At 42.1% G+C, this 14,130-nt stretch overlaps 1 protein-coding gene across 3 annotated transcripts in view; it reads left to right on the top strand.

The window, feature by feature from the left end:
• Nucleotides 1-14,130, top strand: part of anks1b (ankyrin repeat and sterile alpha motif domain containing 1B) — a 236,862-nt gene that overhangs the window by 70,916 nt on the left and 151,816 nt on the right. For 2 of the 3 annotated variants that reach the window (XM_073480861.1, XM_073480860.1), the window contains exons 4-5: nucleotides 6,639-6,791; nucleotides 8,800-8,943. In XM_073480861.1, the coding sequence (XP_073336962.1) occupies nucleotides 6,639-6,791; nucleotides 8,800-8,943 (297 nt within the window). Of the gene's footprint in view, nucleotides 1-6,638; nucleotides 6,792-8,799; nucleotides 8,944-13,524; nucleotides 13,589-14,130 lie in introns of those variants that run through there. The other variant, XM_073480858.1, reaches the window with a different exon arrangement.

Below are 14,130 nucleotides of genomic sequence, written 5' to 3'. Positions count from 1 at the left end.
CCGCTGTAGTTTCAGCTGGCAGGTAAGTGCAGGTATTCTCAACAGGAAAATACAACCGCACACCTTCTCAATTAGAGTTTCTCTCTTTTACCGAACTAAGACAAGCTATCGCCTCATTAACTCATCATAAAACACACCTCATTCAAACTTGACGTAAACTAAATAAACTCACCAAAACTTGGTTTGTCACCTCTGGTTTGGTCAAAATAAATCCTCAATTCACAGAGTAAGATGAAAATATTCTGTCTCTTCACGCCGTTTTCACGCGCTACTGATGTCCAACTCTCTGTCGCTTCTCTCCAGCTGCTGTTGAAGCCATACTTTTTGTCAGAGCTGCTGTAAATCGCCTCTGTACTTTGTCTGCTGTTGTCAAACTAGCCTCTGGCAGTCTTGAAGGCTGTGTTCAGTCCCAGTTTGGTGTTCACTCTCACGTCAGGCTTCCAAATCCAGCTGAGCTGGGCCGAGTTGCCTGTGGGGACTCCCCCTGGGATCTGAGGTCCTGGTCCAGACAAACCCTAGGGCAAATGGCTCCACGGCTAACTGAGCCATGGGCTAATTAGCAAACGGTAGCTAGCTACAGCCAAGGACAGTTAGCAAAGAGCAGCAGTTTTCAGTTAGTCTGGTGATATACTGCCCCTATGTCTTATGCCTTATTCTCCAAATTATAAGTAAACAGACATACTGTAAAATGGTGAATAAAAGCGACAACAAATAGCGCAAGATGTTTTTTGTATTTACAACATATTCGGAGCCACATGAAAAACAGAAGACAGGAGCGAGAAGGAGAGCAGCATCACCTTGTGTGTGCCTGTGTTTTTCATCCTCATATCATTTACCGAGCCCTCCCCAGGCAGCGGGCTGAGCTGCTGGGATTATGAGGTGCTGCAACGTCGACGGAGCTCATCCTCCGTATCAGTCCATCAGCATTAACGCGGTGTATGTTCAAACAAATACCTCTGCGCTTCATTCACTCTGGTTTCATTTCAGCCCGGGCCTGTCTGATAAGCCTCGCTTATTTGCATGGATGTTGCGGTTTGTTTGGTCCCATGGAGATAAGACTGATAGTGTTTACCATGGGAAATGTGTGTGTATGCAGGTTAATGCTCTGAAACACAACAGGTGCGCAAGTGGTTGTTCTCCACTTAAGAACGCTGATTAAAGGGCCACATTGATAATAAAGATATATCATAAAAATCAATAATAAAATCCTCCTGAAACTACAATAAAACAAAGCAGCTGTCTTGGTACAAGGGGCGAGGACAAGCAGACGCTGTTCGTCACTCATACTTTTTATATTTGTGACCATTAACTGTGTATCAGCGCCACATGCTAAGAGAAAAGCATTGACATCCATTTGTACGGGCATGTCAATAATGTGCTGCCGTGCCTGTTGATGTGTTATTAGTAGATGGCTGTTGCTCAGAGCCCAATCAGCAACAATACACCGAGTGCAAGATGATATCGGAAAGCTGTCAGAGTGAGAGTAATGGAAATATATAGCCCGCTCTGAGAACATGGAGGGAGAATTTTCTCTCCTTCTCCCGCTCTTTCTCCTCCTCCTCCTCCTCTTCGTCCTGTCACCGTCTCTCTTCGTCTCTTTGTCACTCGCCTTTCTTTCCGAGAATTGTGTTTTTCCTACACCTAAAGCTTTGTCACATTGGACTGACAAAGCTTTATTGTCTGTTTAAGGCAAGAACAGGTCAGCGGCAGCGGCGCCGACAATAGTTGCAATCTCTGCCCTTGTGGTCTGTGGTTATTATATCCGTGTTGAGATTTATCTCTGCATTTGTGTGTTGTGTGATTGGTTTGCTTCATCACTTCTGCATGCTTGTTATTTGAAAGTGTATTCATGATCGTCCTATTGAAGGCAAAATCCGTGATTCACATGCTAATAATGAAATGTTGAGAAAGCAATCTCACTGTAAGGTCCACTCAATAGCTTTTCTGGAGCTTTTAACTGCATCACATGAAATTGGAGTTGCCCAGTTGCCAGGGAAAGATACATCCCCAACAATCCCCATTGTTCTGAGCACTTTAGGGTTCATTGTTGACCTTGGTCTTTCCACATTGTCCATGTAGCAGCTGTTTTGGCACTTTAAATTGTACACCACATTTTCCCTCATAATAAACAACAAAAATTTGTAAGGCAGCAATGATAACTGCTATCACGGCAGACAAATCTCAGGGGCCGAAAGATGTTTAACAGGATAGAAAAGCAGAAAAGTCTGCAAAACAAAATCACTTATTTTTTTCTCTTGTGAATTACTGGATAACTGTACCTCCTTAGGCCATCTTTAATTATTCAAATATATTAATCTGACTGTGGTTTCATAGTGAACATGCAGGAGTGCTCAGTTTGAAAAATGAAGTGCAACATGTAACCCTATCAGGCAGCAAAGTACGCTAGGATCTACATCGAAATATCAACAATAACAGTAGAAATGTTCCGTAACCTTTTCTCCATTCTTCTCTCGAGTCAAATTTACTCATAAACATTTTCCTAATTGCTTATTTCAAGTCTTCTTCTGTAGAGCATATAGTAAATTATGGTCCCATTTTGGGTAAAATACACAATTAAGCATAATACCACATGGCATGGCTAACTTGTGAGTGACAACTTGTTACCTTGTGTCCTCGGGTTCTCAGTCTGATCCTATCAGTGCCTTCCACAGCTCTGCCTTCTTCTCCAAATATGGTCACTTCTGGCTCCAAAAAACCAAGATGGCGACGGCCGTGACGCCAAATTTGGCACCTCAAAAAAGGAAGTCAAAAAACAAATGGGTGACATCACGGTGGGGTTAAACTTGTTTTAACCACTATCCTAAATCAGCATACTGCATATCTTAATCTGCCGGTAACCATAGCAACCATAATATACCACTTTGCCTCATATTACACTTCAATATGCAGCAGTTTTTTAGCCTGTGTTTTTTCTTCAGTGTGTGTGTCAGGCTGTCCTTTTTTTCATATATTAAGATAGTATTTTGTGAATCATTGCTCACCACTATACCTGTAATCTTACCAATTACCTATTGGGCCCTTACTCCAGGTGCTGTTGCATTTAACCTTTAATTGATGCTCTGTTCTCCAGATGCTGCATGGCTATTCTACACTAAATACCACCAGTAGCAAATGATGACTGATTGCTCTGCGTTTGTGGTGATTCGCGACGTGGCAGGAGAATATTACTCTGTGATGAAGACAGTATATACAGTAGATTAGATAAGATGAAGGTAAAATGAAGCCTGGGGGAAAGTGAAAAATAGTAATAAAGTCAAATATCCACAGAGGGAACAGAGCGAATGGAGTTTATTAAACATAACGCAACCAACAATTACACCAGTAAACTGTGCCGAAAGTGAATTACAGTGTGCATGAGTGTGTGATTATTGCGCTTACAGTACAGTGGGCCTGCAATCAGACCTGCTCTGGAAGGTTCCACTCTGCCGTCAATGGAGGGGTGTGCGGTCCACGGGGGAAACCAGATGGATCTGATTGGCTGAGGAGGAGGGGATAGCTCTCAAGCACGTTTGTGGTGTTTTTGCTGCTCTATCACGTGTGTGTGTGTGTGTGTGTGTCTTCATATAGGGGCTCTTTCCCTCTTGTTATTCACACAGTATCTCTTCATCTCTCTCACTCTCACTGCTCAGAGGGAGAGGAGGGAGAGGGAGGAGAGGAGAGAGAGGGAGGGCTGTGGCTCTGGGGAGAAAGAGAGTAAGAAAAGGCATGAGATGAGATCTGAGCAGCGGAGTGTGGTCATGGTGTTTTTATCATGGGTGTTTGAGTGGTGCATTCGAGGCCGGAAATGCAAGGGAATGTGATAAAGCGATGGAGGGAGAAGGGGGGAAATATCAGGGATCTGTCTGTGTATTGAAGCATGAAAGCATGAATGATATTTTCAACTGTTTACATGAAAAGGTGAGCTGGTGTTTAAAGAGCCAATTGATAATGAGACCTAATTACCACTTAATTCAGCCTGACGTTGTGCTGGAATTAACCCACTCACGTCTTTTTCAGTCGACATGGAAGATGTGGCAGCTGTCGATAGCATCTGGTTTCTGGTTGGACTGCACCTAACGATTATTCTCATTATCCATTAATCTGCCAAATATTTCACAATTATTCGTTTAATCCATTGCAAAAAGTGACGTCTTCAAATCGCTTCTGTTGTCCAACCAACAGCCCAAAACCAAAAGACTCTTCATCTACTATCATGAATTACAAAGAAAAGCAGAAAAACTGGAAGATAAGGAAAAAAGGAAGATAATGTCACAATTCCTGATCAGGCCTACTACGCTCTGCTTGGTCGATTGGTGGAAATAGCTATTAATTGGCCCAACAACAAATCTGTATTAATGTGCTGAACAAATTAAATGTGCGGTGTGGCTAATCCAACACCCTTGTTAGCTATAATCAGCTGCAGCCACATACTGAAACTAGAATGGTACTCAGTAGAGCGCATACCTCAGAAAAGGCCCTACAGTCCCTTTTAATTCAATCAAATGAAACATATTTAAATCTGCTAGATCTGGATTTTTTGTTTGGAGCCACTTGAGATTTTCCTCACTCATAGATATAAGTAGATACATATGATGTAGATACTGTACTGTATAAAATACTCCATAACTACACTGTAGCGACTGGTAGAGATTGCTGTCTTTGATTTGTTGATGTTAGATTTTGTGGTTCAGATTCCTTTTGTCTACTTTCCTAAATCATTCCTTCAGTTCCTCCACCTCCTTTCCTTCTCCTCTCCTCCTGTCTCCCCTTGCTTTTATTCCTCCATCCTCTCCCTCCTCCTCCCCCTCTTCCCAATGTTACATCACATAGTGTTAAATTTCAGCCACTTAAACAAAATGTAGGTTTTTCTCCTGGAAAAACACCAGCAACAACACAGCCTCACACGCATGCCCTTCTTTAACTTTCCTTTCTCTCCTTTGATAATATCCACAAAAGCCTCAATGCATATGTGCATGCTCCCATCACATGTATGTATAACTCAATTATATGGTTGCCAGATTTACTGTTTTCAATAGAAACATACTCAGATTTAATGCCTGTAGGGCCCCGTTTTGCTCTCTTTATCTTCTCTCTCTTCTCCCCCGGTATGGCTATCCATCATGTCTCTCTCTCCTTCATGGGTGTCCCTCTGCCCAGTCATTACTGGGCTGTTTTCACCCTGAGCTGCAGGCCCCCAGGGACCACCAACAATGTTCTTGTCCTCACAGGGGCCCCCGGAGAACCAGAAAATGACCATAGTTTCGTTAAACATGAAAGCCCCCCAAGTTCAAAGTAACCTTTAAAGCACACATACGTCTCTCTGAGACATTTAACGCCAGGAAGTTATTTATCGTAAATTACGGTTGAAGGTTCAATAATTCATGACCTTTTGTCATGAGCATAAATTTGAGATAAAACTCAATTTACTCCCCATATGTAGCATTTATAAACATGTAATAAACAGTTTATAACATACTATAATGTAGTAGTTTGTAGATATTAGTGCCATTAGGCACTGGCACTGGCAGTCCCCTCCACCTCCAGACATGAAAGTCAGGTCATAAACATGTGACGCGTTTTGTTGAAATGTCAATATGGTGTGTGAAAATGTCAACGCATCAGTGGTTTGCAGAAACATTAACCGCCAACTGCCATACATCCAAATACTGAGGTAACCTGTGCCTCCATTGGTGAGTCGCAGTGGTTTAGGATCTTGTACATGTGCAAGAGGACACCCGTGCATGTCTTTGCATGGGTGCCGCTTCACCAGTACTGCAGATAGTTTCATGCTATTCACTGTAGCAACACTTGGTTTAGGTGGCGTGCCATGTAATGCAATGTTCAAATAATGGAAAGGAAGAAGAAGACTGCTAGCAGTTTGGAGAGTTTGTGAGAAACTTACGTAAATAAATCAAGCTTTTTTAAGAGGAGAGATGTGTCATAATGAAAAAAATAATAATGTTAAATAGTGTAACTGCTTCTGAATATGTTGCTTGGCCAGTTGAGTGAAGTTGGCAGGTTCAATCTGTGAGTATAGAGAAAAGTATTTGAGCAGAAAGGCACAGAAGATTGGTGGAAAAAGCTTTTGGCCATCGCTCTATTTCACACACAGGAAGCTATAGATTCCCCTCGACAGCTCTCACAACCATGACACGCTTTTGGACTTTGTACATGCAGAATGATATACTGACTGAGACATGTGCTTCATACGTGTAGCAGAAATGTCGGCACAGTCTGTAGCTTTCCATCTTGAATTTCACCTTGTGTCAGTCTACCGATGCAGAAAGCGAACTGCTTTTTCCTCCTTCTTCTTCTTCTCTTCCCTTATATTTCAATCCTTTCACCCACGTTCACCCCACTCATGCTTTTAATCGCCATCGCCATTCCTCTTTTTATCCTCTTTTTCCTTTAACTGTCTCTCATTCATTTACTCCTGACCTTCCCCGCTGCCTCACTACATCCCTCCATCCTTCTTCTGTCATTTTCTTCCCTCTCGCTCTCCTCACTTCATCGCCCTCCTGCCCACTCTTCATCATTCCATATAATTCCTACATCCACTCCCACCTCTTCTTTAATCCCTCTTTCGGATCCGTTCACCCTTCCCGCTGTCAATCCGTCTCTCCTTTCTTCTTCCACAGAACCATGAGAGGGAAACAGCGCTTCACTGTGCAGCCCAGTATGGACATTCTGAGGTGGTTTCAGTGCTGCTCCAGGAACTGACCGACCCGACCATGAGAAACAGCCAGCAGGAGACGCCTCTGGACCTGGCAGCGCTGTATGGACGGCTGCAGGTCAGTGAGAAAGACATTTACCAGTTTTATGGAAAAAGTCATGAGCCGGAGGTGTATTTTACACAATGAAAGCTGCGAAAGTCGAGGGCTGCTTTGAGTTTGAGTTTCTCAGCTTTTAAATTGATCTCAGGGCCCTTTCATGGTTTTAAAGTACGAAGGACCTTGTCAAACCGAAGGAGTACATTCCTGTACCAGAAAGATCTTTGTATATGGCTCTTATGAGACAGGATGCCTGCTGTTTGAATCCATAATAAAGCTATGAAGGTCATTTTAAAGTATAAGCTGCACTTAAGTTCTGATTCGGCCTGAATTTAAGGTACAGAAGCATTTATTCAGGAGGGCAGAAGCTCAAATCGCCATATAAGGTGTTTTTCCACCAAATAAGCTCTCATTCTTAAACCGCTTATGTTCAAGATTCTCAGAGTGTTGATGCTAGGGAGCCGGGCTATTGTAATCAAGGATGTGTCATCACCGGACGGCGTTAAATAGTGCACTAATAATGGACGACCCCGTAGAATATAACACACACAGGAGACTTTTTTTTTTGGCGGCCAATTTGGCTCGATGCTGCTTCCTGGAGTATTGGTGAATCTCTATATGTTTTAACGGCAGAGGCAAAACCAAAATTTTGCATAATATAAATGTTTTAATTTAAGTTGTCAAAGCAATATCCTATAGGTCACATAATATCAGATTATTTTATATCTCTTTTATACAGTTTATGCATATTTATTTGGCATATTTCAAATCAGGTGCACGAACCAGAATGAAACCTGTTCCATACTGGTGAAAATACGTCACTCCGCGATGATTTAAGCCTTTGAAATTAATGATAATGACATACAAACATCTGCTACCGGTCGCTACAAGGGCAGCGCACCCCTCATTGCATTTAATTTGCTATGAAAATTTAATTGCGAGTCCCAAAAAAGTAGTTAGCAGTGCTCGTCACTCACTTCACTTCACACAGCATCAAAACAGATCGGGAGGTGTGTACAGGCTGGAAAGCTGGTGAGGGATCATGTTTTTTGTTGTTGTACAGATAACAGATACTTATACCAGTTTCTGTGAGAGGCATGTGTGAACCTCTGCATGTATCCTTGAAGAAGATGGCAGGTTGAAAGGAAGCAGCTGGTGACTCAATCTGTACCTTCAGCAGGACAACAGTAGGTGTTAGCAGTGACAAGGACCACCGTGCATAGAGTCTGCTCCAAACTGTGGCTCGCTGTCGATTATTTTAAAATATAGTGAATATTTAAGGTTGATATTTCAAGGGTGCACATTTTTAGAACCGCGACTTCGCTCTTTTGTCAAAAGTGTGACAAAGGCACACACATCAGTGCGCATTCACACCGAGAGGCGTACGCCACAAATGCCTGCTGATGTTCAAATTCAATCACACATTCTCTCTGCAAAGGTAGTGAGTAATTGCAGCCAAGTCATACAGGTTTGTCTGAGTGTGAATGAATAATTTATAAAGGCAGCGGTATTTCTAGCTCGCTCTCCCCCTCTGCATGATAATGAAGGGAAATCCCTATGGTGGAAGCTACTGCTACATGGAGTTGTAACTAACACAGGGCAAAAGTTTACTATATACACATGCAGCACACACACACACGCACATACACACAAAGATACGCATTAAAAGAGGAAGTGTACGAGAGAAATGCGTGTTGTTGAGTTATTAAAGGCGCCATCCGTGATCAAACAGAAGGGTAGTGCCTCTACTACAGCTCAAAACAACCTCCTGCTGTGCTTGACTGACAGGTCTTTAAATACAAGGGCTCGCATTGCAAAACAAATAATGAAACAGACCCTAAAGTATATTTCCATTTGGGATCAGTTGAATAAAAGAACAAACAAACAACTAAGATGCTGATTTATCTGCAAATCGGCAATGATAGTGATCGCAAATGTACAATTTGGAAATCAATTTGAAGTAAACAAAAGCAGACTAACAGAAAGCATGCTAATTTCAAGGTGAATGCAGCTCTGTTTTGTTTCGCAGGTGGTGCGCATGTTGGTGAGCGCTCACCCCAACCTCATGACCAGCCACACTCGCCGACACACTCCGCTTCACCTGGCTGCACGAAACGGACACCACAGCACCGTCCAGACCCTGCTTGAGGCCGGCATGGACGTCAACTGCGTGGTGAGAGAAAATTAATAGCTTTTAGCTGTTTTTGCCCTCTATCACCGTCCAAGGATTTAACAGATTTCTGGCCCAAAAGCCTCACAGGCAAAAATGACAATATAACAACAACATTGCTTTTTGTATGCTTTTTTTTTTTTTTAGCTGAGGACGAGCTATCTTTCTTTTGATAAAATTGGATTTGAAAAGCTCTTAGTGATGTCTGTGTATGGTTACTTATGCTAATCCACAGTTATAGCTGGAAGGTGTACTTAAGCAGGAAGTAGTTCTCAGGTAAAGTGCTCACATCAAGATTAGTGGATTAGCATGAGTCCCTTGTTTTTTTTTAGAAAGACACTTTTCTTGTGAGTTATACAGACATAAGCTTTCTAAAATACCATTGAATATGTTGCCCAGTGAGATTAATTTATTATATTATTAATATTTCCTTAAAAGATACACATGTACACGTTCACATTTGGTCCGTAGGTGCACAGCGAGCAGAATCGAGTAATAAAGTAGGACTTGACTTTGACATTTCATTGGTATTATCTGATGCAGCTGTGAGTTGAGAAGGTTACTCGAAAGATATCTCTTTGTACTTTTGTCTGAGTAAATCTTTAACAATCTCTGCGACTCTCTGTGAATCTCCGTCCTCTCCTCTCATCCCTGCTGAATGTGAATATTTCAGTAGCTGCTCTCTTGTGCTTTTAATGAAAGAGGGAACAGCTTTGTGTTTTTGTCTATATAATCCACCACAGGCGTAAATGCTTGGCAGATTCTCCTTTTGAAAGTGTGTGTGTCTGCCTCCATTCTTGTGTATCAGAGAGCTTGTGTAGGCGTTGCATGCCTCCCATGGTGTGGCGGTGGAGAGGGGATAAATAATTGATTGGGAAAAAAAGATTGGGAGAGCTGTAGGAGGAAGAGGAGGAGGAGGAAGAGGACAGGGTGTTCCCTCAGAGTTCACGGTCTTCTCCTCCCCTTTACACACACTACATCTTAAGTGGAGGAAATAGAAAGACGGAGTCACTTACAGTCTCAAAAAAATGTATCTTATTGCGTATTCTGGGTTGTCTGGACGATTCAGATGCAGCTTTGTCCTGACTCTTTCTGGGCCATTTGTTATTGTGAAGCCTTGTCAGAAAGCAGCCACGCTTTGCTGCTTTCTTTAACACGGTTTTCTTTCTCTTGGGACGATTTTCTCTGACAACTAAACTATTTGACTTTGCTCACTTGTCTTAAATGTTTAGTGCAGAAAAACAGCCCCTTACTGAATCAGTCTCTTAAGACTATTTGAATGGAGTCCTTTTTTGAATATGTGATAAGAATTACTGTACTACTCACATTACAAGACTTCCATTTTCTGTCACACTGTTTTTAGTTGGATGCAGTCAATCTCGTCTCTGAGGTGCTCCAGCGACAAGTATATCTTGTTTTCGACTATAATAGAAACAAAGGTGTCTGGAAACAGATCATAATGAAGTTGAACTGTCTCCAGATCTCTCATTCTCGACTGACTTGTGGGTTTTGGACTCAGATCTGAACACATTATGTGGGACTTACTGTGCAGATTGTAGCCAAAGTCGCGTAATCTTCACAAGGCTTAAATTTGCTCTTCATTTAATCCTCAGTCTTTAGAGATACTGTAATTATAGCTTGTCATGTTTTCACAGTCTTAAGCATTACAATCTTTACATTTTGGTCCGTATTAAAAAATAAGATGGTAGATCAGAAAAAAATATGTTGGAAATTTGCAGGACAAACAATCTACGGGCAAACAACAAGAGAGTCTGCTAGCCCCTCTGTAAGGGTGGCACTTGGAGAAATGGATAATGTGTGCCACATTACATGGCAATCCGTCCAAATCATTGTTGACACATTTCACTTCAAAAACTCTCATGGTGAAAACATCACAGTGGCGCTACAGCTCTAGTTTCCCCGGTAAACACACCGACCTCTTCGACCTTCTTCCCAGTCTGCTGCTGCTCCTCTTGGGGTCACTTGTCCACCGGTTGAGGAGCCAGACCGTGCTACCCAACTTGACCGCTCCGCCCAAAGAGACCAGAGACACTGCAACTGCGACAGCTTAAGAGGTCGGTGTGTAAACTACAGCTCACAATCTGCTGTATCAGCTCCACCGCTGGCTGTTTGTTTTACAAACTGACCACAAAAAACAGGACCCATTAGCACCAGGCAACCACTGAACATACAGTGAGGAAATAGCACATATTGTGGAGGTCTTATTAATTTGCCCTCTGAGCCTGGTCTTGTCATATTTATCGCCAAATGTGAGCACTGTTGAGAAAACTTTCTTATAAATCTAGAATTATTAGTTTAAATGTATTTTGTGGGGTCTGTTCTTTTACACTGTGATACTTTACTCCAGTCAGCGCTGCTGCGTGATCATGAGGGATTGAAGGAAAACCAAGCTTCAGGGGGTTTCCGAGGCTCTGTAAGACTCAAAGCCTCAAGAGTCAGAATCAAGAAACAAGACAGTTCAGATGCTGAGGGGCCGCAGCGGTGGGGGGCAATCAATATCACAGTCTGCTCAACAAACATGAGAATAAAGAAATCCTATAAAGAAAACTCCCTGAAAGTTTTGAACCTGAATGCATAGTGCAGACTGGTGATAAATCCGAGACTGTAGGTTCACTTCTTCTGTTGTCAAAATCTGATCTGACTCGATGTTCATTTGCTACAAAGACATATGGCATAACAGATGCTGCGTTCTCCCTCTCCCTCAGCCGTGTGAGTACAGTTTATATACAGTACATGAAGCATGTTAAATGGCTTTCCGCTGTACATTTAAAGTCATAGCAGGGTCTGTGAACCTTTCAATTACTTTGTCACATTTTCACCCTGTCCCTGGAGAGTTTTGTGGGTGTGGATGTGTGTGTGTGTTTTTGTATTTCAATTCTGCAAAAGACAGCAACAACTTGACCTGTTGGATACCGGTTTCATTCGGGTGCTCTCACAGCGAGGAGATGTGTGACTCAGCGGCATTGCACCCATCTTCTCTGCCTTCTGTCCTTGTTGAAGGCTGTGTGTGTGTGTTGTGTGTGCGTGCATGTGCATGCGTGCTCTGATCTGAAGAGGAGGGCTATGTTTCTCTGCAGGGATTTGGCCTCGGGCTCCATGTGTGTAGTGAAGATGAACACTGCACGCCTTTGATTTGCCTCGTCCTCTCCTCTATTCACACTGCTGCAAATCTCTCTCTCTCTCTCTCTCTCTTTCTGTCTCATTGTGTCTCTCGACCAAGTGATGATGAGCACTGCAAGCCTTTGATACCTCAAATCTCCTCCGCAATTTACCCTTCACTCTTGCGCTGCTCCATCTCTTTTTGGCGGAAAATAACGCGTGGAAACAGCACCATCTTTCCTTTTTATCTCCATTACAGACACAGCAAGGCATATTGGTAATCTATTGCTCACCTGGCAAGCAAAATTTCCCTCTGGGTGGCTGCAATTTCATCTGACCTGGCTTCACGAACACCAGTCCAACAAATCGTTGCCTTGGTGAACAGGCAGTTTCTCTCATTTGACATCATTAACATTTAAACATTAATTCACACCAGTAGCAAGGTTGTGATTGACTGTTTGGAGTATCCCACTTAACCTAGAGAAACCCTTATCCTGTTTTTAAGAAACTCGAAGAAACATTTCAAAGATCTGTATGTGCGCAGTTAGTGCTCATTACCACTTGGATAGAAATAGGCAGGTTTAATGGTTTTTTACTGGAGAGAAAAGGCTTTGTTTGTAATGTCATGTAGCTGAGATTTCATGTTTTCTTTCTCATTATAAGAGGATTTAGGAGTGCTTTTTTAGTATAATGCCCTTTGTTACTGATGAGTTGTTTAATTATTATATAAAACTAGAGTTGTGTTTTAGAAACAGTAACGTTTCGTGGCAGATTTTATTTCCAAAGCTTGGAAGAAAGGACTAAAATTTGTCTGCAATGTAATGGTAGAGTTTGAAAAGTCCAGATGGGCCGATTACTTGTACAAAACACAATAAATTACATAAATAGATAAATAACTATGGAAGCTGCTCTGGAAGACAAGAAGTTTAGTTTTTTTTATTTAACAAGATTATTTGTCTACATCTGATCATTTCTAAGCACGTTACAGCCATTGATTATATTATTGTCCTTGTTGTTTTTCATTGAAAAACAGCTGTAGTCCTCTAGTTCTCTTAGTATAGTAACTAGAAAGGTTATTAAATCATAACAGAGGACATTGGAGCAAAAGTGAGTTCTTTCAGAGAATCCATTGACCATGAGCCATTGCCCGTTGGCCCAGAGCAAGAAACTATGTTGATTTCCTTGACAAATTCATGCTGCAGTATGTGATGGCACAATCCCGTTCACTGAGGAGCCCCTGAATGCCCAAACAAGACGTGTGATATCACTGAAAATGTGTTGGGGTTCAGTTTTATTGTTTCCTGTTTTATTTTGTAAGGTTCATCCCCATGCATAGTGTCGCGTGACTTCCCGTCTTGTCCTGTGTCCCTCCCTCTTGTCTTGATTGCCCTGATGAGTTTCACCTGTCCCTGATTAGCCTCCCGTCCATGTGTTTTCCCTTCTTCCTGTTGTTAGTTCCTCAATTTGCTTTGTGTTTGTTGTTCGTGTTTCATCTGCGTTCCTGTCTGAGTTCCCCGCGCTTGATTTGGTATGTGTTTGATTTAGTTTTTGAATGTTTTGTACTTCTGTGGTTGTTGGTTTTTCCCTCAGCTTGTTTACTTTGCCGCCTGCCTCTTTTTTGATCGGCTTTTCATTAAAGCTCGCTTTTTGCTCCACCGTTTGCCTGCCTGGAGTCTGCACTTGGGTCTCTTTTCTGCTACAAATCAAAAGAAAGGTTGAGAAACTCCACTTTACATGAGTTTTTAAAGTATATGGAAAGGATGAGCAGTTCAAAAGGTATTAAACGTTGCTATTTTTAGCCACCAGTGGCTGTCTGCGTCTTTAAGGTTGTTTCTTTGTATTTTTTAGTTATTGTAGGGCAATTGTACATGTTTTATTCATATATTTCGAGTTTTGGCAGGAAATCAGCTCCATATACAGTTTTTCCAGAGATTAACACGCGGCAGCAGTCAGACTGGATGTGCGATAAATGCACCCAAAGCATATTCTCTCTTTTTCTCACTTGTTCTGATGTGTTGGGAGTCACAGCACGTCGTTGATTTGTCTTTCTCTGTTTTTCCATACGTCACT

Source organism: Pagrus major, chromosome 14, assembly GCF_040436345.1.
Source record: "Pagrus major chromosome 14, Pma_NU_1.0".
Classification (NCBI taxonomy): Eukaryota; Metazoa; Chordata; class Actinopteri; order Spariformes; family Sparidae; genus Pagrus; species Pagrus major.
Note: the sequence above shows the minus strand (reverse complement) of the source record. Positions and strands in the feature narration are given on the sequence as shown.